Below are 23,991 nucleotides of genomic sequence, written 5' to 3'. Positions count from 1 at the left end.
GGGCATTTATCAGAAAAAAAAAAAAAAACAATGGGAACTTTAATTACTAGCTTCGAAACAGATCGACTCGATCAAAATAATTTGACCGCCTCGTGCTGCCCGGTCAGCACTCCAGCACATTTCGACGCTGACTTTATATTTTAGCCCAAATTGGGAGCACATCTACCTGTAACTAATTTAGTATTTTGAAATGTTAAAAATATAAGCAAATGGGTGTGTGAATTCATACTTGGAATATTCAACAAAACATTGTTTACAAATCTGTGACACAATGTTGATCATGACACCATAGGAATGAAATTGTCAAACCAAAGAATGGGTGTTGTGAAAGGAGTAAACTATTGAAAATATTGAGTTATCAATAGTGGCAGATCAAGATTCGAGACTGGGGTGGGATGGAATTTTTTCTCTTTGATTGAAGTGAAATAGAGAATTTAGCGCAACGTCAAAAAACTGTGTTGAAAAATTGACAATATTAAGATTTGTAATAGAGCACAGCACGGGCCTGACACGATCAAAAGCGGCCCGGCACGGCCCAAGCCCGTTAGTGATCCGGCACAACCTGAACATGTTAGAATAACGGATTGGGTTGGGCTTAGGAATATTGGCCCATTGGCCCGGCCCGTCCCAACACGGCCCGAGCAGGATATATTATGGGTCGGCCCGTTACAAACACAGAATTTCATTTTGTTTTTAAAAATATTAAAAAACTACAATGATGAGATTTGAATATGAGACCTCTTTATTTAAAATCTCATGACAATTCCACCAATGTTATTTGTTTTATGTTGTCAAAATAGTAAAACAAAACATTATATCCTTGTTTTGTCATAAGTATTTTTTCTAAATATTAAATATATGTTTATTAATAAAGACTAATCTCATAATAATACAACAACTAGAGTAATGCTAGAGATCCCAAATTCATACCAAAATTCATTACCAAATGATGTGGCAAGCACCATCTCATCAATATCATTATGAAATTTCAATGACATGGATTTGTCTGTTTAATTAAAAACACAAATTGTGGAAAAAGAAAATTATTTACCAATCCTAATCTTTTTTTTTTTTTTTGATCGGGCAAATCCTAATCTTTTTTAATTATTTTTTATTTACTTGTTAAGAAAAAGCAATAATATGCCATCAGAGCGTATTGAGTACTGGAGCAGCTTTCTCCCTAATGACTCATTTGGAACTTGGAAGCCTCTCTCATGTGTTCTCTCTTGCTTGGGAAGGTTTTAATCTTCAAAAGACTCATGCTTCCATGAAAACAACAAATGAAGTTGCAAAATTAATGACAGGAGATTGAAAGTTCTCCTTGTTCTTATTTTTAGAACCTAATTTTCTAAAGAGAGACAAAGATAAAACACCAATCATCGATTAATTTGCTATATATGTTCCATACAAAGTAGAAACCCAAACATGAAAAATTTCCAATTCTCAATCCTTCATTTGGCCTTCATATAAATATACTATAATTAACTGTTTTGTTCTGATATTTCGAGCTGGGCATTGAGGTTGCTGAAAGCAAGAATGAGCATCTATTCATTTTCTAATTTTTGTTTAATTGTGATTTTTGTTTAATATTAATTTTAATATCAATTTTTATTTCTAAATAGCCAATAAAGAATCATGTCAGCATAATTTCCAAAAGAAAGTGATGATATGGTGTATGCCACTTCAGTTGGTAAACAATTTTGGTACACAATTTTGGGATCTATAGCATATAGAATGAAGGAAAGAATAATATGATACTAAATCTTCATTATATTAATGAAGATTAATCTCACAATAATATACTAAAACAATATATTTTGAGTTATTTTTTCTTTCTTTCTTTCTTATAGTGGAATATAAAAAATTATTAGAAAACTAGTCTTTAAAATCTAAGATTAAGAAAAACGTTGTAGAACTTAATTTATTTTAATTTTCTAAATAGTTAAATAAAATTAATTTTTAATTGTTCAAATTAAGATTTTACAATCGTGCTTTATAGTGAGTAGGGCCCGTTAATTGACCCGGCCCGGCACGATATAGACTAGAGCCATGGGCCGGACCGGGCTTAATGTTTAAGTAAATGGACCGGCACGAGCCCGGCACGATAATAAATGGGCTGACCCAAGCACGGCACAAAGCACGACTAGGCCTGTTTGCCACCTCTAATATTAACCTAAAGTATATGTCTCATATACTGTCACACCCCTGATTTTTAATACAAATAAAAATCGATATATAATCTCATAATTATACATGCGTGATCGTTCAGTCATCAATACAAATACCTGGAAACTTTTTTCCCCTTTAAACCAAATACATACTGATGCCCTGAACCCACAAGGTTAATGTATACTCGCTCCACATAGTTATATATTACACAAGCTTACGAATTAAATTGTCAACAACAAAATAAAACGTAAATGCTCCTCAGAGCTCACTACAAGCGGAAGTCTTAATAACGGTAAAGTCACAAAATTGGCTTCCTACCTTAAAGCTTCTAGCTCGCTACCTCAGTTTTCAACCACGATTACCCTGACCTGCAGGATTAACCCCTACACCATTTGAATAGTGCACCGGGTTGCCACACAACAAACCCGGTAAGCTTTTGCAAGCTCGTATGAGTAACTCAAATAACTCACGCAAAACACAAAATAAACCCACGCGAATCACGAGATAAACTCACATGTTTCAATCAAGAAACAACTCACACAAATCACGGGATAAACCCACACGAATCATGAGATAAACTCACACGTTTCAATCAAGAAATAACTCACACAAATCACGGGATAAATTCACACGAATCACGAGATAAACTCACACTTTTCAATCAAGAAACCAAGCACGGCGGATAGACTAGGGCTCTAACTGATCGTATTCACTAACCCGGCCAAAGGTGTGAATTCCCGATTTTCCCACCCACGATTACATTTCGTGATCCACGATCCTCAACTCGTAAACCTTTGGATCCACGGTATAAATACCAAAACATTAAAGGAGTCGCACTGGACCCAAAATGTTACACGAATTTAAAATAAAAGATTCCCCGTAATTGATGCCTATCAATTACTCCCGGTACAAGACCCACATTTAAATAAACTACCCGCGAACTAAAAAGTTCCACAATACACAACACTTTTCAAAACAATAGAAATCAACCCTTTCACAAAATATTATTTCACGAAAAGTCATACCCAAAACAATAAAATGAATGCACCCATAATTATTGTTTTATCACACAATTTCACCTACACACACACACACACACACGTAGACATTCACTCAGGAATGCTACTAATACCAACTATAGTTTGCAGCTAACTAAATAACTCTCAAAACCAATAAGATATTTCGTTCATTAATGAATCTTGTGAGATTACTCACCTCGAAATTCCCGTTGCATCTTCAATACAGAACAAAGCAGCCAAACCACAAAACAACCGTCCAAGAATACTTCGTCAAGTAACTAATCACATACGGTTTCAACTTAGTAACAATTCACAATCGATTTAAGTCTGAAACCCCCGTTTTGAATAAAAATCCTCAAAGTGGCGCCAATCGAGGCGAAACCACATCCGAGACCTCCCAAAGTCTCCGGAATACTTCCACGATCAATATGCCAAAACCACAAGTCGATCGAATGCTCAAATCCTCACGGATCGAATAAATCGACCGGTATGAAACCGTAAAAATCATAACAATTTCATACGAACTCCAAAAATTGCGTATTATATATCGAAACGCTCGTATCGACGAGTAGAATATATATAATACCAGAAACAGTCCCTTACATGGCCAGAACTCCTTCAGAAAGCCACCACAGGCGGTGGCGCACCGCCGCCGGCCAAAACTCAATATTTCATAAAACTTCCAACATCAAAGCTATTCATCTAAGCATGCTTGTGAATTTTCATAACTAGCTCGAAGTCAGAAAACAAGCATAAAGGGTCGAAAACTACCTCACAAGTTTTGAATTTTTGCTCAATCTGAGTTGAACTGATTTCCACGTAAATCGATCCAAACAAACACCATAGATCAAACCAGAAGGCTCCCATGAACCCAAAAAAGGAAGCTTGAAGCTGTGTCGTCGCCAGAGCAAGGATTTCAGACCGGGTCCGAAAACTTCAATCGTTGCAGCTTGCAGTGCCGCCGTGGAGGAGGATCACCGCTAGAGGACACCAGAGGGAGGACCGGAGCAAGGTGGCGAACTGATCTGGAGAGTTTCACCGGTAGAGGACGCCAGAAAATGGAGTTCCGACGTGGTCGGAATACCTTATTCGGGTCGGGTCAGCCGGATAACTTTGATTCTAAAGGCGCAGTCGAGAGAGAGAAGAGAGAGGAAGAAATATTTCCGGAAATGGAAATATGCATTTATGAAAAGAATTTCAGAATTTCTCTATTTATACTAAAACGGAAACTTTTCTGAAAGCCATAACTTTCTCATACAAACTCTGATTGACACATTCCGCATGTCTACGAACTCGTATCGACGCGCTTTACAATTTTCGTGAAGGAAGTTTTTGGAGAATTCGAACAAATAAAAAGTCAACCTTTGCGCCCCCCCCCCCCTAAAGTCATACTTTCCGGATAAAAATTAGTCTGAAACACTTCCGCTCCATCCACGAGCCACGAAACCGTCTAATAATCATAATTTAGATTCCGAAAATTCATCAAAAAATAAATACGAATTTCTGGGGCATCACATATACTTTATTAAGAGACATGTATAAGAAAGTAAGAAACCACCCAAAATTAATACCAAATAGGTTACTGAATAGAAATATTGCTTGGAATTACTTTTATTAAATAAAAAATGGAGACTGAAAGAAATATAATAAAAACTAATGCAAATAGTTTGAATACCAATCTTTCCATGGCTGGCAGGCTTCAATTGCTTAAGTCTGTTTTAATAGCATGCTTGTGTACAGCTTTCAAGTTTATGAATGGCCTATTTCACAACTACGGTGTTTGGAGGTATAGTGCAGGAATTATCTATGGTCTGGTTCCATTGATAAGCGAGGTGTCCTTTTGGAAGCTTGGATAAATTATTGTTCATCTTTTGAGGAAGGTAGGCTAGGCTTAAAGCAACTTACTCACCAAAATCGATTTCTTCTTCTCAAGCGAAGCTAGGAGGTGTTCTCTTCTTCTTCAGTTGGTAGCTCTCCGAGCTCACTTTTGGTGTAATGGGGTCTTGCGTCGTTCGTATGCAAGTTCTTCTATTTGGCCAGGTGTGAGAAGATTTTGGGCTCAGGTTCAAGAAAATTCTAGGTGGCTCCTTGGTTGTGGGAGATCAGTGTTATTTTGGCGAGATAATTTCTTGGGTAAGCCACTTCTTGATTTTTTGGGGAATAATAATGCAGGCTTGGCTACTCTCATGGATGAGTTGGTGGCTGATTATGTTCATAATGGAGCTTGGAATTTTCCTTCCTTGCTTCAATTTCATTTTCCAGACCTCTGTGATTTAATTAGTAAAGTTCCTATTGCTTTATCCCCAAATATGCCATTAAGTTGATTTGGGTTCCTTCCACATTAGGTAAGTTAACTGCAAAGGAGGCTTTTCACTTTCTTTGTCCACATCTTCCTTAGACAAATTGAGGTAAGCTTATACAGTCTAAATATATGACTCCTCGTATCTCTCTTCTTTCATGGAAGGTTTTACGTGGTAAGGTATCCAAGGTGACCCTGTGGGGCCTACCTTAAGAATAACTCTACCAAAAATTCGACAGAGTCACCCTTAAAAATGGACTACCCAAAACCTGTATAAAATATATTTACACTTCTTAAGAAAACACCCTTAATCTCCTGGAGCCATCCTACTCCCCAAATCACAAGTTCACAACAACTCCACATCCAAGTAAAAACTAATCCATCTCTTCCTCAGTTCACTAAAAGTTTGAAAGTTAACATAATCCGAAGAACATAAATATAACTCCTAAATTATAACAATTATCCCAATAGGTAATCAAAGCAATCTAGGAAGCAACTCACACAAATCGCGATAAATCCACTCAAATCAACTTGAGGAAGTAACTCACACATTGTTTTCTTTTCCAAAACTCAACATCATTTTCTCAAAAGAAAGCACGTGTCACTCCGTGACAAATCATATTAATTGAAATCTCAATAATTCAAATATGAAAGTCAAAGTCCCTCATGGACAATAAACTCAAGACTCTCTTTTGAAACACGTACTCAGGAGTCTCTGGTAACCTGCAGTTACCCCCACGAAGTATCTTCGGTAGACAGACTAGAGCTCTAACTTATCGTAACCAATCACCAGGCCATAGGCTTGGTTCCCGATAACATGCCTTGGTCACCATCTATGACATTTGATTTTTCAGACCAATCTGGTCTTCAAACCTTGATCTCCATAGATCAAAACATTTATAGAAGTCGCGCTGCACTTAAAATGTTATACCGATTATGATCACCATCTGTGACCTAATCCTAGTCACCATCTATGACCCAATCTCCGTCACCATCCGTGATCCGATCTCGTTCACCACCTGTGACAAAGATCAAAACATTAAGCGAGTAGCACTGGACCCAAAATGTTCCATAAATCTACTTAAAGATTTCCCAATCTTGCTCACCGTTTGTGACAAGGCTAAAACATTAAATATTGTTGCTTTAATTTATCTCACGAGTTGAGAAATTATAAACATGCGTGACGTGAGTCATTTTAATTGAGTTTACTCATACGAGCTTGCAAAAGCTTACCGGGTTTGTTGTTTCAACCCGGTGCACTATTCCATGGTGTAGGGATTATTGTGCAAGTCAGAGTTACAGTCGTCAAAGCTGAAGTTTTACAGTTGTTGTAGCTTGGACGTAGAAGTGTATTTTGTTTTAGTCTTTCGCTGTGTAAAGAGTTGGTGAGCCGGTTTACTTATTGAATTGTTATTTAGTTTAATTTGTTAACACTTGGTGATGTGATATGTGACTCTAGAGAATGAGTCGGTATTGACAGTTGTGAGTTCGATTTGTGTATTTGCTTAATTTAATTGAAAATTTTTCTATGTGTTTTCTTGTACTTGTTAAGTTTTCGATTTTCAGATTTGAATTTCTTTATTCGAAACTCGGGGCGTGACAAAAATGTCACCTAAAATAATTTCACTCGTATTCATTAACATAATAGAATTTTAATTATTTTGGGTTCGACCCATTCAAGACAGAATGTATATCTTAATTACAATCCCTTGTTACAAGGGAACACCCTTTGATTCCATTTATAAAGAAACCAATGTGTGTTTGCTTATTATTGCGGCTGCACCTGAATGTTGGAATGGGTTGCCTATGTAGCCGAGAAGGGATCAAGTCACTCGTAGTTCAAGAGTTCTAATGAGTGAATGACTCATAGGAGTGTTTGGATTTTTTTAATTTTTTTTTTTTTTGAATAAAGGGCGGTGCGGCTGCCCTCAAGCCTTGATTAATGAAACTGTCAAATACAAGGGGGGGGGCATTGAGCCAAAACCCCTGATTACAATACGCATCTAGAGAACATCCTGAAATACTATCATGAGTCTCTACTAAACAACTGTATTCAACTAGACACCAACTAGCAAAGAGCGCTCTACTGGCGACTTTATTTGCTTTGACACAGCGGTGACACAACGAAAAGATAATTCGATCTGCAACTCGATTACAGCATAGCATAATTTCCATACACACAGCTTTCCCATCATGTTGCCACTAGATAATATATCCAGTGACACTGAGTTTCACCCTGCCACTAGAATTGAATAGTGTTTAGGATGCGGTTGCATCTAGGTTATTTAATTCTAGATTACCTACATACCCTTGCGGGATCAAACCATATGTAGTTCCAGGATTTTGGGATTTAAATGGGTAGATGACCCATTTATTTTTGGATTTGTGTTTGAGAAATTTGTAAGGGTTTAGAGCCCTTGAATTTGTTTGGGTAGTTTGGAAATGATTTGATTTTTCAGGTGTTTGGGTGAATTTGACTAGTAGAGTTGGAGATTCGGATTTGCTGAATTTGACTGGGGAGTCAGGGATTCAATTTGAAGTTGTGGTTGCATCTAGTGGGTCGCTAGATTGCCTACATATCTATAAAGGGATCAAACCATTATAGTTCACAAACTGGAGATTTGAGGTTTCTTGGTTTTGTACCAAAAGTTTTTTTTTTTTGGTTTCGAAGCAATTATTTTACGAAGAATAATGCTAAAGATCCCAAAATTGTTTACCAACTAACGTGGCATACACCATATCATCACTTTTTTTTGGAAATTATGCTGACATGATTCTTTATTGGCTATTTAGAAATAAAAATAGATATTAAAATTAATATTAAACAAAAATCACAATTAAACAAAAATTAGAAAATAAATAGATGCTCATTCTTGCTTTCAGCAACCTCAATGCCCAGATCAAAATATCATAACAAAACAGTTAATTATAGTATATTTATATGAAGGCCAAATGAAGGATTGAGAATTGGAAATTTTTCATGTTTGGGTTTCTACTTTGTATGGAACATATATAGCAAATTAATCGATGATTGGTGTTTTATCTTTGTCTCTCTTCAGAAAATTAGGATTTGAAAATAAGAACAAGGAGAACTTTCAATCTCCTGTCATTAATTTTGCAACTTCATTTGTTGTTTTCATGGAAGCATGAGTCTTTTGAAGATCAAAACCTTCCCAAGCAAGAGAGAACACATGAGAGAGGCTTCCAAGTTCCAAAGGAGTCATTAGGGAGAAAGCTGCTCCAGTACTCGATATGCTCTGATGACATATTATTGCTTTTTCTTAACAAGTAAATAAAAAAATAATTAAAAAAGATTAGGATTTGCCCGATCAAAAAAAAAAGATTAGGATTGGTAAATAATTTTCTTTTCCCACAATTTGTGTTTTTAATTAAACATACAAATCTATGTCATTGAAATTTCATAATGTTATTGATGAGATGGTGCTTGCCACATCATTTGGTAATGAATTTTGGTATATGAATTTGGGATCTCTAGCATTACTCTTTTACGAAACCAGAGTTTGTGTATTTTGATTTGGACACTCGTAGCATTGAGCTTCATCGAAATTTTCAATTGGGCCCAAAATTTGAGATGGGAGTCTTAGGGCCCAGATTTGATATGGGCACCCGTAATGACCCAGCTGCTTACAACTCCTTAAGTTGTTTTTCATTTTTAATCAATTTCTTTCTTCTCAAAGCATTCCGCAAAATGCTCCAAGAATAAGCATGCCCCTGTTAATCAATGAAGGACTTGGGAGCTGAATTGCAACTCTCCCAATCCAATCTGGGTAGAATCGCATTCGTGTTCTTAGCAAGGGCAAAATTAGATTGTTGAGGCGTCACCCACCTCCGATCTGCCACCAAAGTTCATGACTTCCAATAGAGAGACACGCAGCCCCACCCACCATCCTTGTTCACCCTTCGCCGTACCTCCCCGCAGACGCACCAGAATTAATATCTAATTCTTATCGGAATCGAGCTCGTTGATCACAATCTCGACCTCTGGATATGGGATTTGGTTGCAGCGCTTCACAGAAATTGGGGTGGGTTGGCTACAGTGCTTCAGAGAAGGGGGAAATATGGGTGCTCATAATACATTTGTGGATGCCCAGATCAAATTTGGATCCTAGAAGGAAAATAAATCGATTAAGACATAAAGAGATGAAAATACCATTAAAAATTGCCACATGGAAGATTCAGTAACGAAGCTAACGACTCTAGATACCAAAATTAGGTTGGAGTACAAACCTCAGATACCAATCTGATGGTTTTAGAATGTGAGGTACGAAAGTTTAGAATGGGAAAAATGTCGTACACTGTTTGGGCAATTTTTCATTTCTTTTTTATGAAGCATTTGCGGAACTAATAAGCACAGTTTGGAACTATATATCATGCACGAAGACATCTGGGAAGGCTCTCGAGTTTGGGCACGAAGGCTCTGAGCTAACAAGCTTTTGGTTTTCATCCAGAATTCTGAAGCGTTTCAAAATTTTATCCCATTCCAATGTCTTCCACCATTTCCACCTCTCCTCTCTCTCCTCAAAGATTCCTCTTTTACTTCACACCCATCACCTGAAATCCCGCTATTCCATCCTCGCACCCTCTTCTTCTTCTTCAAGTTCGGTGCTGCATTTATGCCAGGACCTTCACACCCTGAAACACATGCATGCTCGTATTCTAGTCTCAACTGGGTTCAAGCCCCTCAATCTTTTTTCAAAGTTGGTTTCTTTGTATGCTCGGTTCAATGACCTTGGCAGCGCTGTTTCGGTTTTCAGTTCCCTACAAGAACCAAATACCATGCTGTGGAATCTAATCATAAGGACCCACATTGAATCGGGTCGTCTTGATTCGGCTCTGTTGTTGTACAGAAAGATGCGCGAGTTGGGTGTTTCACATGATTGTTTTACATTTCCAATTGTTAACAAGGCGGTCTTATTGGTTGGGGGTGATGTTAGATATGCAGGAATGGTTCATTCTGTGGCAATTCAAATGGGTTTTGGACTGGATGTGTATTTTGGCAATACTATGATTGAGGTGTATGTGAAATGCGGCAATCTCAGTTACGCCCGTAAGTTGTTTGATGAAATGCCTGACACAGATTTAGTTTCTTGGACTTCAATGATTTCCGGGTATGTTTCTGAAGGAAATGTTGCCTCTGGGTTTAGTTTGTTCAGTGAAATGAGGATGGAACTGGAACCGAATTCGGTGACAATGTTGGTCATGTTGCAAGCGTGTTGTGGTTTTCAAACTTCAATATACGGGAGGCAAGTTCATGGATATGTGATTAAGAATGGTTTGCTAAGTAATGGAGCTATTCAGAACTCAATCTTGAGAATGTATGCTAAATTAGGTACCATTGAAGAAGTCGAAGACTTTTTCAGGGAACTTGATAGGAGGGATGTTGTTTCCTGGAATATTTGTATTTCATCTTATACTTCGAGAGGGGATTTTGTGAAAGTAAGAGATCTGTTCAATGAGATGCAGGGTGGAGTAGCACCAAGTATTGAGACATTAACTATAGTTCTATCAGCATTGACCAAACATGGGATTCTATCCCAAGGTGAAAGCTTGCATGGTTTAGCAGTAAAAAGTGGTCTTCATGATGATGTTTTGCAGACATCTTTGTTGGACTTTTATGCCAAATGTGGAAAATTGGAAAGCTCGGATAAATTGTTTAGAGAACTCCCTGATAGAAACTGCATTACTTGCGGTGCAATGATGTTAGGACTCATTCATAATGGGTATTTCACTGAAGCGGTTGGAGTATTTAGACAAATGCAAGCTGCAGGTCTTGATCCGGGGCAGAGATACTAAGAAACCTTATTGATGCATTTGCAAATTTAGGTGCTCTGAAGTTGGGAAAAGCAGTTCATGGCTACATAATAAGGAAATCATTTTGCGGAACTGAGGAAGGCCTTACTCATCTTGAAACCTCCATCTTAAACATGTACATAAGATGTGGTAGCATATCTACATCTAGAGTGTGTTTTAATAGAATGGTTTTCAAAGATGTGGTGGCATGGACATCAATGATTGAGGGTTATGGGAGCCATGGGCTTGGTTTTGAAGCCGCAAAACTCTTTGATCTAATGACAAGAGAAGGAATAAAGCCAAATAGTGTCACCTTCTTAAGCTTGTTATCTGCTTATAGCCACTCTGGTCTTGTGACTGAAGGCTGTGAAGCTTTTTATTACATGAAATGGAGGTTTGGAATTGAACCTGATATAGATCATTACACTTGTGTTGTTGATCTCTTGGGCAGATCTGGAAAGCTCAAAGAGGCCTTGGTTGTCATTTTGAAAATGTTGGCTTTTCCAGATAGTAGGATTTGGGGTGCTCTTCTTTCAGGATCTAAAATTTACAGCAACAGAGCACTTGGGCAATATGCAGCCCAGAGGCTCTTGGAATTAGAACCTGGTAATGTTGGATATTTTACTCTGTTGAGTAATACAGAAGCCAGTGTTGGACATTGGGATGAAGTAGAAGAGATAAGGAAAGTAATGAAGGAGAATGACCTAAAGAAGAAGCCAGGGTGGAGCTGCATTGAGGCCAATGGAGTGATTCATGGGTTTGTTTCTGGAGGTAATTCGCACCATCACATTGAGGAGATTTATGAAGTACTGGGGTGGTTAAGTAGGATGATGCAAGGGTTTATATGAATTGGGATCAATTGATTTGTTATTTCACCGGAGGCATTGTCGACTTGCTGGAACATTTGTTTGTTTTCTTTGGTTAGCTGTATTTTGCTACATGTTGCACAGAGAAGGTCACAAGTGCTACCAAGAGACTGAATATTTTTTAAAAATTATTCCATTAACATATGGAAATCTAATTAGGAATCTATCAAGTGTATGGTTTCTACGAAGATATGGCATTTATGGTATATGCCCTCATTGGTTTTAAAAAGGACTTCAAGCAATAGCAAGTGAGTTACAGACTTACAGGTCTGTGATGCTATAAATTGAAACTTTACATTGTTAAGTCTTAGTAGTCTATTTTTATGTCTCTAATGTTTGCTTATTGCGTGTTCTGTTGTTAATTTCTTTTTGGGCAGATGGTGATTTCCTTGTATGACATTATGACCATAGCCTTCTTAATTGAACGAAAGGTATGACATTAATCAGATTAATTTTTTAATTAGAGGTATCATGTTGAATCTTCGTTTTTCATTTTTTTTGTATCCCTATTCCATGATGTACAAGTTTCAATCACTAGATAATGTTCTTTTTCTGTATATGTATAAATATATCAATAAGATATTAATACTCCTTCAGTCATATCGGTTATGGGTACTATGTCTATTTTGCTCCCACCTGATTATAGAAGTGATAAAGTTTATCCTATAATTGCCTTCACGAGACCTTTTATGCGTCATCTGAACAGTAGCTTATAACTATATGGGATTTGTAGATGATTCTAAGTTTTTGAATACATAACTGAAGAATTATAGACAGAAGAGTGGTGCACAAACTGATTCTCCAAAATTCTCTAGTAGACCTGAGAACTTTCGTTCAGAGTCTTAGCAGAGTAAGGGCTTGTTCATCTCTGTTTCATCCGCTAATCTTTTCCATTTCCGTTCTCATCTTTTTTTAGCTCCCTACTTCCTGGCATTTGTTTTTTCTCCAAATAAGGCTAAATTTAGTGCACACAGCAGTATTTGATATGGGGATCTAAATAAGGCTTCATTACCGTAATGAACCAGAATTTGATGGCTTTACAATAAAATCAGCTGTAGGTAAGACCTCCATGCTTGGTTAAGTCTTGTAGTCCATATGGGGGATCTGGAATGAATAAGCTACAATGCCTAGCTAGATTATCAGTAGACAAGTTTCAAATCTTTTCCATTTCAATCTTTTTTTACTTCTTAAAAGTCATATCAGTGGTGAGGATATGAAGGTTCAGAAAGAAAAAAAAAAAAAATAGAAGATTGACTAGGATTGTGCTATACGGTGAATTCTGTAGTTTGCAATTTTTCATTTATTCTTAGTCTAATAGTCTCAGATCCTGAAATAGAAATTTTATGGATAAATGAGCTTATTGAAGAGTATGTTTTATTTCAGCATAAAACTAGTTTCTGATATATCCCTCAAAATTATGTTCACTATAGATAATTAGATATACTTGGCAGGAATTATCTCAGAGACCATCTACTAGCAAATTCATCGGGATGAGTGTTTGTAATGGATTGCTGTGGCCTTGAATGGATCATCTTCATGGTATTCAGTACCTTGCTCAGATATTAACAGTCATGGTTTGATCTGTGCTTGTGATTGGTTATGATAGTCTTTATAGCATCAAGTTCTGTAGCAGGCAAGAATTGAATCATACAACTTTGTAGGGGATTATCATCCCTGGAAAGTTGTAGCAGTATGCTGGAAAAGTAGGTGTGTACTAACCATGAAAAAACGCAGCAAATGAACGGGGATCCAGAAGCAATGGAGTCACCGGATATAAATGATATATATTCCTTATACTCTTTTTCCTTTTTTTAAGACTTAAAAATAAAAAGATTTGTAATCCTTGTAAATTTTAATATTTCATCCCTTATGTTAGTCTTGTTCCAATTCATTTGTGCTATTGCTTTGCAGACGTTGCTTTGTAAGGCTACAAGAACTCGCAACAGGGTTACAAAGCCAAGTGGCTAGTAAGCAACTAAGCAGTGCCTTTAATTGTTCTACTCCACTCCTATTACCTGAAATCCCACTATCAGGACTTTCAGACCGTGAAACAAGTCTGCTCTAATCCTTTCTCAGTCTGCTACTACAAGGTTAGATTTCAACCAAGGAAGGACCCGACATCCAAGTATAAGGTTGGCATGGACATGCCTTCTCTATAACAATAAAAAGGCAGCTAGCTTTCAGATAACAACATAAAGTTATGGATAACGAGGAAAGAAAGAACGTAAAAATATTGAATCGTAATTTGTCTAAGGCCAGCTGGTCAACTCTGTTTATTGCAGATCAACAATGAGTTGTATACAGGATTCTGAACCCTGAGCCGAGAGGCTAGGCAGCAGATCACAAGATATCCGTAAGTAGGTTGAAAAGTAAGCAGCAGATAGCAACTAGCTGGTTTGTTTAGAAAAGAGTCGGAAAAATCCATCAGTTCTGGTCAACTGGAAGCACACCCAAATAATAATTTTCATGTAATCCGATAGTGAAGTTGATGCACGAATGCTTTCAGTGTGTTTCTGTAGCCCTGTGGCCGACTCCGTCCGTCATTATAAATGGAACATGTCCTGATTCTAATTGTCATCTACGTTTATCCAAATAATCATTGAAATGCCCAAGCAGGCATTTTCTATATACCAGATAAAACTAAATTTAACAAGCACAAAAAGAACTTCTATAACTCTTTGCATGAAACTCATCCTACAAGCCTTCAAAAATGAATCAGGTGAATAGCGCCTTCAAAAAATTGAATCAGGTGTACAGCCTGAAAGGTCTTGAGCATGGACAATGGGCAAGTTAAGTAAGAGAAAAATTGCAAGTTAGGTTAAAGAACTTGAAAAAGCCATTAGTCACGTTCTGTAGCATTCGAGAATTGAATCGTAGCAGAGGCGCCAAAACTCTTTGCAGGGAATTATCATCCACGGAAATGTTGGGAGATCAGTTCCAATTGTTGATGGAATCCTGAAAACATACATGCAGTTTAAGAATTAAATAAACCTGAAAGAACTGAGGAAAGAACAGTTTAAGCAAACAGTCTCAGCTCACCTTCTACCAGTGAGAACTCCATATGCCGCCGTAGCGACCAAGGTTCGAGGTTTCCCAGAAAGAACCTTAGTGTAGTGAGGCAAAATTATTTGTCCTGAAACAAATACATCCCATCAATACAGTTAGGACAAAGAAAACCATGTATTATCAGTACCTGGAGACCTACAGTTCCTTTTCATATAATTCAACAGTGGGCATACATGTAGTGTATAAGCAGATGTTTAGATACATTTATACGACATATCTTAGAGCTGTTAACAGAGACTTAACATTAAATCTTGCACTAGGAGTAAGATGGAATGGAAACCATTCAATCAGAGGTTAATACAACGAGGTAAAAGGAGGCACTCGACACTTAAAATTATCAAAGTATCAGACAACCAAAGTTAGAATAACTTTACACGGTCATGACTCCTAATAGAACTTTTTAAATATATCAAATGATTTCTCATCATTATCTTTTTTCTACAATTGTTCAGTTTCCTGTAAAGAAAAAAGAAATACCTCATTTGTGGATTATTAATAAGGCCAGAGTAGTTGACATGTGAAGCTTTTAGACTTGTATGCAGGCATATCTCTCTATTCTATAAATAAAAGAATGTAGCTCACCTACAGTCAAGAAGTTGCTATGAAGAAACGAAACCACAACAGAAGGTTTTTCTTCGGTTCTGTCTATTTTACTCTGCATATTAGCTACCGGTGAATCCATATCCCGACAAGAATCAAGGCCCTGACTCCAAACAGATTTGATTTCAAACCATATCCCAGAAGGGAATCTTCTTGGCCTGACCAACCACAGGAAAACTTTGATATATGGAGTAGCATGAATAACTGATATAGTGACTTCAATCAGTATACAGATTAAGCTGATGGTTGTGTTCATAATGGTAAAGAAGATATAGAAAACAGAAGTCGTGGGCAATAGAAGCAAGAGTGGTGTGAACAGAAGAGATCCAACTATGTGCTGCTTGACAGTGTAGTCATAACTATCCAATCTCTGACGAAGAGGATTCCACTTTCGACCCCTGGAAAAATTCAGCAATTTCATGAGCAACTAGTTGTTATGAAACAACCAAACCCAATCACTTATAAAGGACATATTATTGGTCACTTCCTCAACTATATATAATCAGAAATTAAATTTACACTTTAGGTAACTGTATATACCATCTCTATAAGAGGGTGATGAAATGTAGCCAGGATCACAAGAAAAGGGGCTCATTTTAGGAAAATAGCAATTCACATCAATCAAACCTTATTAGCTTTTTTAATAACATAAAAAGAAAGCATGTTTAGCACAAGAGTACATGTATTGCATATACATACATATAATAACACAGACAATAGATAGAAAAGCTGCCGCTATCTTTTATGACAGGAAGTCACACCCATAAATCCTTTAGTTATATGGTAATGCAAAAGGAAAAAGTAACACAAGAAATTAGCATATCCACAAATTATGCATCACTCTTACAAGGAGATCATTCTGCATTAGAAATCAAGAAATGATATAACTAAAGCGACTGCAAATTTTTTTTTTTCCTTAAAGAACAAACTTTTACAAAACACAAGGATAAAAAGTAATAAAAAAGGGACAAGAAGCCTCCTCTGTAAAAACTGGAAAATTCTACAGGTGTGAGCTGTCTGAAACAAATGAAAAGCAGACCAAAACACTACAGAAAACCTGTTACGACAGATTAGATAAAAGAAGTATTTCCTATACTCAGAAGATACCGATGCCCAAAGGGAGGCCCAAAAACAGACTTTATATTCGACAAAGGATCCACCTCCTCATCCTTTTCTCCCTTCCAAATCCAGCTATCACTCTCCATCCACACCAACCAAAAGATTGCCAACACAGCACACCAGACCCCTATTTCATCCACCAAAGAACTTAAACCTATAGCTGAATAACACAACACAGGACTCAATAGAATTTCTCATCTCACTTTGGTCTCCCTAAACAATCTTCTCCACAAGGATGCAGCAACAGGACAATGGAGCAGCAGGTGATCTGAACCTTTCAGCATCTCATTAACACGTCTGAGAGACGCACCAATAAGGGTTGCCCTCTGAACCATGTCAGAATTCACAAGTACCCATGTTTCCATGAGCTAACACCCATACCTTGGAAGATACTGCCTTCCAAATTGCACGAGAGGTGCAAAACAGAAAGAAGATTTGTCTATTATTTATTTATTATAGAACAAGCATCTGCACACATGCTTGCCATAAGAATATCATGAAAACGAGATAATCTGTATAAACGAGAAAATTGATTACAAAAGCAGTTTCTCCCACCCAACTCTTCCCAAAAGATTACTGTCTCCATTTCCCACTCAAACCAACAGTAGGAAGCAAAGAAGGAATTCCTCCAAAGATCTTTCCAAGGAAACCGACTTGAACATCTAGTCACAACATTGGAATACCAGCCTCTTTTGTGCAACCCATATTTACTTCTAATGACAGCAAACCAAAGAGCCTCACTCTCCTGATGAAATCTCCCTAGCCATTTTCCTGGTCAAGCTTCGTTTCTCTTACCAAAACTCCAACACATAATCCCCTTTTTCCTTCAATTGTGACACCAATTTCCCAACTAACTGAGTTATCTCTTTTTCTCCCACCATTGCCTCCAACAGAAAGTCTTCATCAAGCTTTCAATTCATTTTGCCACAGATAGTAGTACAAAATAGTGAGATAGTAAATGCGCATGCTGCTTAGAACTCAAGTACATACATTTTCTTCTCGGAAACCAAAAGAGCAGACCAGAATCTTACTCTCATCAACCCCTCTAACCTTTTCACCATACTAACTGGGATTCTGAATGGAGAACTGCTCCGAGAACAATATGCGGGTAGGCTACCAAGAACTGCTAAAATTAAATTCAATCTCCTCCCTCCCCGGCCCAATAAATTTGCCTTCTTCCAACCTTCTAGTATCTTCTTAACTCTCTATGCTATAATATAAGATGAGGCAGGCCTTAATATTGGCACCCAATGGGATCCCCCAAGTGTTTTAAAGGCCAAACTTCCTACCCACAGCATATGCCGACCAGGGAGCACTTAGTTTCATTCATATATGAGCTCTGATATCAAACAAAAGCTTTCTAAACCATAATTAGATCAGCCAGTTATGTTATCATCCTAAAAGTAGAATGAATAAAATATAGAAAGGGATAGAAACTACCAGCTACACAATGCTAGAGTTCTAGGAATCTCTCCTAGGGAGAAATTAGAAAAATTCCAGGTTCACAATGTTCCTTTGGCATCACCCCAAAGGGGACTTGGAACCTTGCATGCTTCGCACACAAGCAGAAAATCTAAAGAACTTTTTCACTATCAACTTATCTTTCAAAGCTTGAAAATAGCCCATGAATCAAAAGACAATTCACATAGGATGCAAGAATCATTAAAATCCCTCAAACTAATGCACTTAGGATTTCTAAGAGACAGAAATGATGACGCTTAAGACATTCAACATTATGATAAAAACAAAATCAAAAAGACATAATAACCTAACTGTGATTTGCATTATTAAACAAAGACAAACTGTTAATATGATGCTTATAGTAATTGAATGAAGTTACTGAATATAATTTGAATTTGGCTCCCACATTAATCATTTGGTACAATCAGCGATATTTAGGGGAGTAATTTCGACTTCTTTCCTCCCTACAGACCGACCTTCACTAGTTTTGCATTCCTTTGCCCTCACCCTTTAGCAGACCTTTAGTAGTCTAGTGAGACAAAATTTCCCTCTGGTTGATTTTCCTCAAATTGACAAGTGCATGCGGTTTTGACTTCAGTTCACACTAATGGCTACAGGGACATGAAATTATGGACAGCTAAAAGATGATATTAAGTAGTGAACGGTCAGTGTAATAAAAATAACACAGCCGAGGCCCGAGGGGACTGACTGAAACTGCATTATGATCGTAAATGCTACACAAGTACATGACCTAAATATCTCACAATTGGAAGGGACACTGTATTTTGTTTCCATTATCTAAGACTTTTATCCCCCCTTTTGTTTTGGGCCTTCTTATTTGGATGACCAGATAGGCAGATATATAGGCTGCCTCTGGTGAGAGCCCCGAAACTAGATAACTATAGAATCTCATAATAAAGCACAAAGTCCCAAGGACTAGCTGGGGAAAGCAAAAGTTACAGTCAAACACATAAGGAAGGCTCCACTATGACAGCAATCAAGGACAGCCAGATACTGGCAAAACTGTGGAAGACCTCACAGTCCAACCAACAGGCGCTGAATAAGCACATGCTGTAAGGGATATCATAGTTGTAAATTTAGAGAAATCACACTATCACATCTACAAAAGTATAAATAAGTTGTATAAGTTCATTTTTGAGGACCAAAGTATGGTTTACTGCACTTTGAGTTGCACTGAAATAATATGAAAACCCTGAAAGAATGCCATAAAGTATTACCTGAAAAGGCGCCACAAAGCTGCTAATGCCTGTATCTGAGTTGAATACAAAAGAGATATCAACCAATGAAGAGTAGACACATGTAATGTTACTAGTGCAATCAAGTCTATGATCAAAGCAGCAGGTATAGTCAACCCAAAAATGATCCCGGATATGGCAAGTCCTCTAATGACATAAAGGAAGTGAAAACCCAAAAAGATCCAAATGGTAGACCAAATCTGGATAGCAGTTAGAGAAATCATCCCAAGAACTCCTGCTAATTCCGTGTTTAACTTGAAACCTGCAGGGACTCCCATCAACCACACACAACCAGAGCGCAACAACTCATTGGTAACGTCACTGGAAAATTTGAGAACCAATATGCAAACAGATTCTGCATGATACAACAGTGCCAAACCAATCAAGTTTCCCAAAAGAACATCGACAGCTAAACTTGACCACATGGAATGCTTAAGCAATGCGGCTTTCTCTGCATATTCTACACTTGATTGAGACCTTGCAAATATAGAATTGCAGTTTATTCAGGAAAGACATAAACCTAGTCCAAAAATAAAGATATAGCTAAAGAAACAAGGAGAACATAAGCCAGACTTGAGAACACCCAAGCTGAGGTAGATTCATCAGTGAATATCTATTGGATGAAAAAGCTTAAATTTAAGGTAGAAAATGGAAGGGGTGAGGTGAATGTCAATCATGGTAAACAAGCAAACCAACTCTTAAGCCTGCAACAACATGGATCAGAAAACCTTCACACTATAGAAATGCAGAAATTTTTATGTGAAAATTAATGATACACCAAAATGGTATTGCATTTTAAAACATGCTTGGATCCTAAATTTTATGTTTAAAAACAAAAAACAAAAAAAAAATAGCATCCTAAATGACACGCAACTTAGTAATGATAAGTACTCTTTATTCAACATACATTTCCATCTAAATTTAATCAAACATTTGAATTCTGCATAGAACTTATCAAAAGGAATGCAATTTGAAATGGCATTTAAAACATCAATCGAAACCTTCCTAGAATTCAGAATCAATCTTCTTATTACCTCATGCAATTATCTTGAAGAAAGATTGGCCAATACAACATCTGAGAAAAACGGATTCTCATATTTATCCTTGCACTGCTGAATACCTTGACTAATATAATGTATGTCCAAGAGTCTGATGCATAATTCAGAACCGTATACAGAAACTGAAGAATGACGTAGAATAAAGTCGATAATGAAGCTACAAGCACAGAAAATAGCTTCCATATGAAGCCAAGAAACCTGAAAAGGCACCAATTAAGCCATTTAAGTACTAGAGAGCAGAGCAGGGCATAAAACGTAAAGAATGTGGGAAGGCAAAATGTGCCAAGAGAATTACATGTAAACAATGGAAAAGCGAACAAAAGATTTCTTGGCACCCAAGCATCTTTTGAAAGAATTGTCAGCGGCAGAGGCGCTATTAATTGCCAGAATGACTGTATCCTGAATTTAAAGAAAGTAAAAAAAAAAAAAAAATGTTAATACAGTTACCCAACTAGATAGGTCCGAATCACAAAGATGCTTGGCAGACTCCATTACCAAATCAAGAAGTGGCTGCTTTTGGTTGAGTTCATGAACCCACTTGGGCTTTCTCAAAGGAGCCTTGGCTTGGTCCAAAGAATTCCAAAGCCGTAATGAGAAATGGTGAGCTCCATAGGTGGGAGTCTCATAGAATATCAGCTAAATTTGATCACAAAAAAGACAGCGTATTATTCACCAACACAAGTCCTCTAATTCAAACAGCAAAAAACAGGATTAAACCAAGGCAAAACCACCAAAACATTCTATGACTTACATACGTGGACATGACATCGAGACACTATCTCCCCATTCCAATGAATGTGCTGCATTCTAGGAATCCAAGTAATGCCTTTCCCAAATTGTTGTTGATCCTCACGTAACATGTGGATCCAAAAGCTGTTTCCCACAAAAGATTGCCTGCATTGTTCTAACGACCCACTGAGCTTGTGGCATCCACAAGAAGATGACTGATAATGATCATCTTGTTCAGTTCCAACTGAAGCAAACTGACCCACAACACACAACTTTGACCTATCCTGAAGCAATACGGGCATCTTTCCATTTGTTTCGTGAAGAATTCCCTGAAAACAGTGTTGAAATTTACTGTAACGATTTCCAAATCCACGAAGAAATGAAAAAAAAATGAATACAAACCAAAACCAGTGCTTGAGTGAAGGCGGATCATGGTTTCTTACCTGGAGGCTTTTTGTGGGATCGGAAAACGCGAGTTGGGTGCAGGCGAAAGCTATGACGACGTCGAGAGAAGAAGAAGAAGAGGAGGAGGAGGAAACGAACCAGCCAAGCAAGAAATTGGAGTCTGATTTGGGGAATGAGAGCTGCTTCGGCCACCAAATCCTACATCTCCTTCCCATTTTTTATGACTTTGATTTTGCCAATTTCTTAGTAGACAATCGAGGCAAAGACGTGGGTGGGAACTCCAGATCAATACTGTGCGTTTCCACTTTTTTTTATCTTTTACCTTCTTTTCATTATGTTTACCCAAAAAAATAAAAAATAAAACACACTTGAAGTGATTTTCCTCCCCTTTTCATGTATACTAGCAACCTCTCCCACGCGATGCTGCGGGTTTGGTTTTATTTCGAGAGCCAGTTGTGTGTATATTTATATATTTTAGAAATCGAAACTGTAAGTAAAATCTAGTGTACTAACCATGTTTGTCCATTTACATTTTTTCAAAAAATTGCTATTCTAACCAATGTCTTAACAAAAATGTATTACATTTCTATTCTGATTCAACAATTTTTACATTAGCTCCTTGGAGCTGTCCTTGGTTGTCCGTTGCTAAGATTGGCTAGAACTGGTTGTCATTGTAAATCATAGCACAATAGGATTAATAGTAAGTCATCACAAAAATTAAACTAACAGAGACATAAAAGAGTAAAAAATGGTTCCTAAATGTAAAGGCAGATTAGCGATAGTTTTTTAGTTGAGAACAAAGGGGAAATGTGATTTATAGCTACAATCATTGAGATAAAGATAAAGTGGAAAGATTTCATGATGGCTAAATGGTCTTAATCACTACACCAAAAAAGGTGTTGCTAGGATCATCACTACACCAAAATGGCAGTTACTCAAAATGGCAGTTACTTAATGATTACCTAAACAAAATCATATTATTTAATGAATACCAACTACGCCAAGGGCTCAGATTTTTCTTCGACAATGATCTTCTCTTAATCCTTATCTAAAAGTTTCTCCCAAATAACCATCCCATCTCAAGAAAGAAGCAAACCTAGCGAGATTTTCTCTCGAAACCTAGCGGCTCTCTCCCTAAACCCTAGCGGCTCTCTCCCTAAACCCTAGCTATCTAGTCGGCAACTTTTGCCGCCTTCACTTCTTCGCTTCCTCAATGGCTTCAATCGACACCGTCACTGCCAGTTTTGCGGCCTCTCTGGCTCTTGCTGAAGGGGGTAACGCCCCGGATCTGGAGAATATTGGAGGAGGTTCTGTTCGTCGATCTTCTCAATCTTTTCTTCTGGGGAAACCTCTCACCTGTATACCTATTGACTCTAATACTTTCAAATTGCATCTCTTCCAGACGTGGATGGTGGAGAAGGATTTCAGGATTCAAGATAAGACTGGCAACCTATTCCTCTTCTCCTTGATTCAGTCCGGGATCAGAACAAGGTGCTTTGGGGCGGTGTGTGGTGCTTTGACAAAGCCCCAATATGTCTGGAGGAGTATGATGGTGTTCTTCCCATCGCTGAAGTCCCTCTGAAGCATGTTAGGATGTGGGTTAGGGTTGCTGACATCCCTCCTCTCTACGAGGAACCTGACAATTTCATCCTCATTGGAAACCTGCTGGGTGGTTATCTGGATAGCGATAAGTGACATGACCTGCCCCGGATTTCACCCTGAAATCCGAAGTGGCCCTACAGGGCCCACCTTAGAAGAAATTCTACTAAAATTTGGCGGAAATTCTCCTAAAAATTGACTACTCAAAACCTGTAGAAAGACATTTACACTTCTAAACCATCCATCCTTATTCTCCTAGAGCCACCATGCTCCCCAAATCTCAACATCTCCCATTTCACAAGTACAAATCTCAACCTAATAGCATTCATCCCACAGGTTATCAAAGCAATTCTAATATAAAAAGTAAACAAGGAAAACATGGATAAAATGGATACGCGGAAGCTGTGCTGTTGGCTATGCCTCAACTCCATGTACTCCCGACCTCAACTAATCTAGCCTGCAAACTGGGCATTTGAAACCGAACAGCCCAGGGGAAAGTAATTGAAAAACACTTTTGTGTGAGTGGACAAAAAT

General features: G+C 37.7%; 1 protein-coding gene and 1 pseudogene across 1 annotated transcript; one reads left to right on the top strand and one right to left on the bottom strand.

Annotated features, from left to right (window-relative positions):
• The first annotated feature begins 7,841 nt into the window (after positions 1-7,841).
• On the top strand, positions 7,842-14,539 carry LOC112184259 (annotated as a pseudogene).
• A 266-nt stretch (positions 14,540-14,805) lies between these two features.
• Positions 14,806-22,154, bottom strand: LOC112190522 (N-acetylglucosaminyl-phosphatidylinositol biosynthetic protein gpi1). Its single transcript, XM_024329957.2, has 9 exons — positions 21,897-22,154; positions 21,480-21,782; positions 21,220-21,360; positions 21,020-21,123; positions 20,701-20,922; positions 19,649-20,143; positions 15,813-16,228; positions 15,204-15,297; positions 14,806-15,119 (listed from the first exon to the last, which is right to left on the bottom strand). The coding sequence occupies exons 1-9, from the start codon at positions 22,071-22,073 to the stop codon at positions 15,008-15,010; spliced, it is 2,064 nt and encodes a 687-aa protein (XP_024185725.1). The 5' UTR covers positions 22,074-22,154; the 3' UTR covers positions 14,806-15,007.
• Positions 22,155-23,991: the final 1,837 nt, after the last annotated feature.

The sequence above is a fragment of the Rosa chinensis genome, chromosome 2, assembly GCF_002994745.2.
Source record: "Rosa chinensis cultivar Old Blush chromosome 2, RchiOBHm-V2, whole genome shotgun sequence".
NCBI classification, from domain to species: domain Eukaryota; kingdom Viridiplantae; phylum Streptophyta; class Magnoliopsida; order Rosales; family Rosaceae; genus Rosa; species Rosa chinensis.
This window is presented reverse-complemented; position numbering and strand designations above follow the sequence as displayed.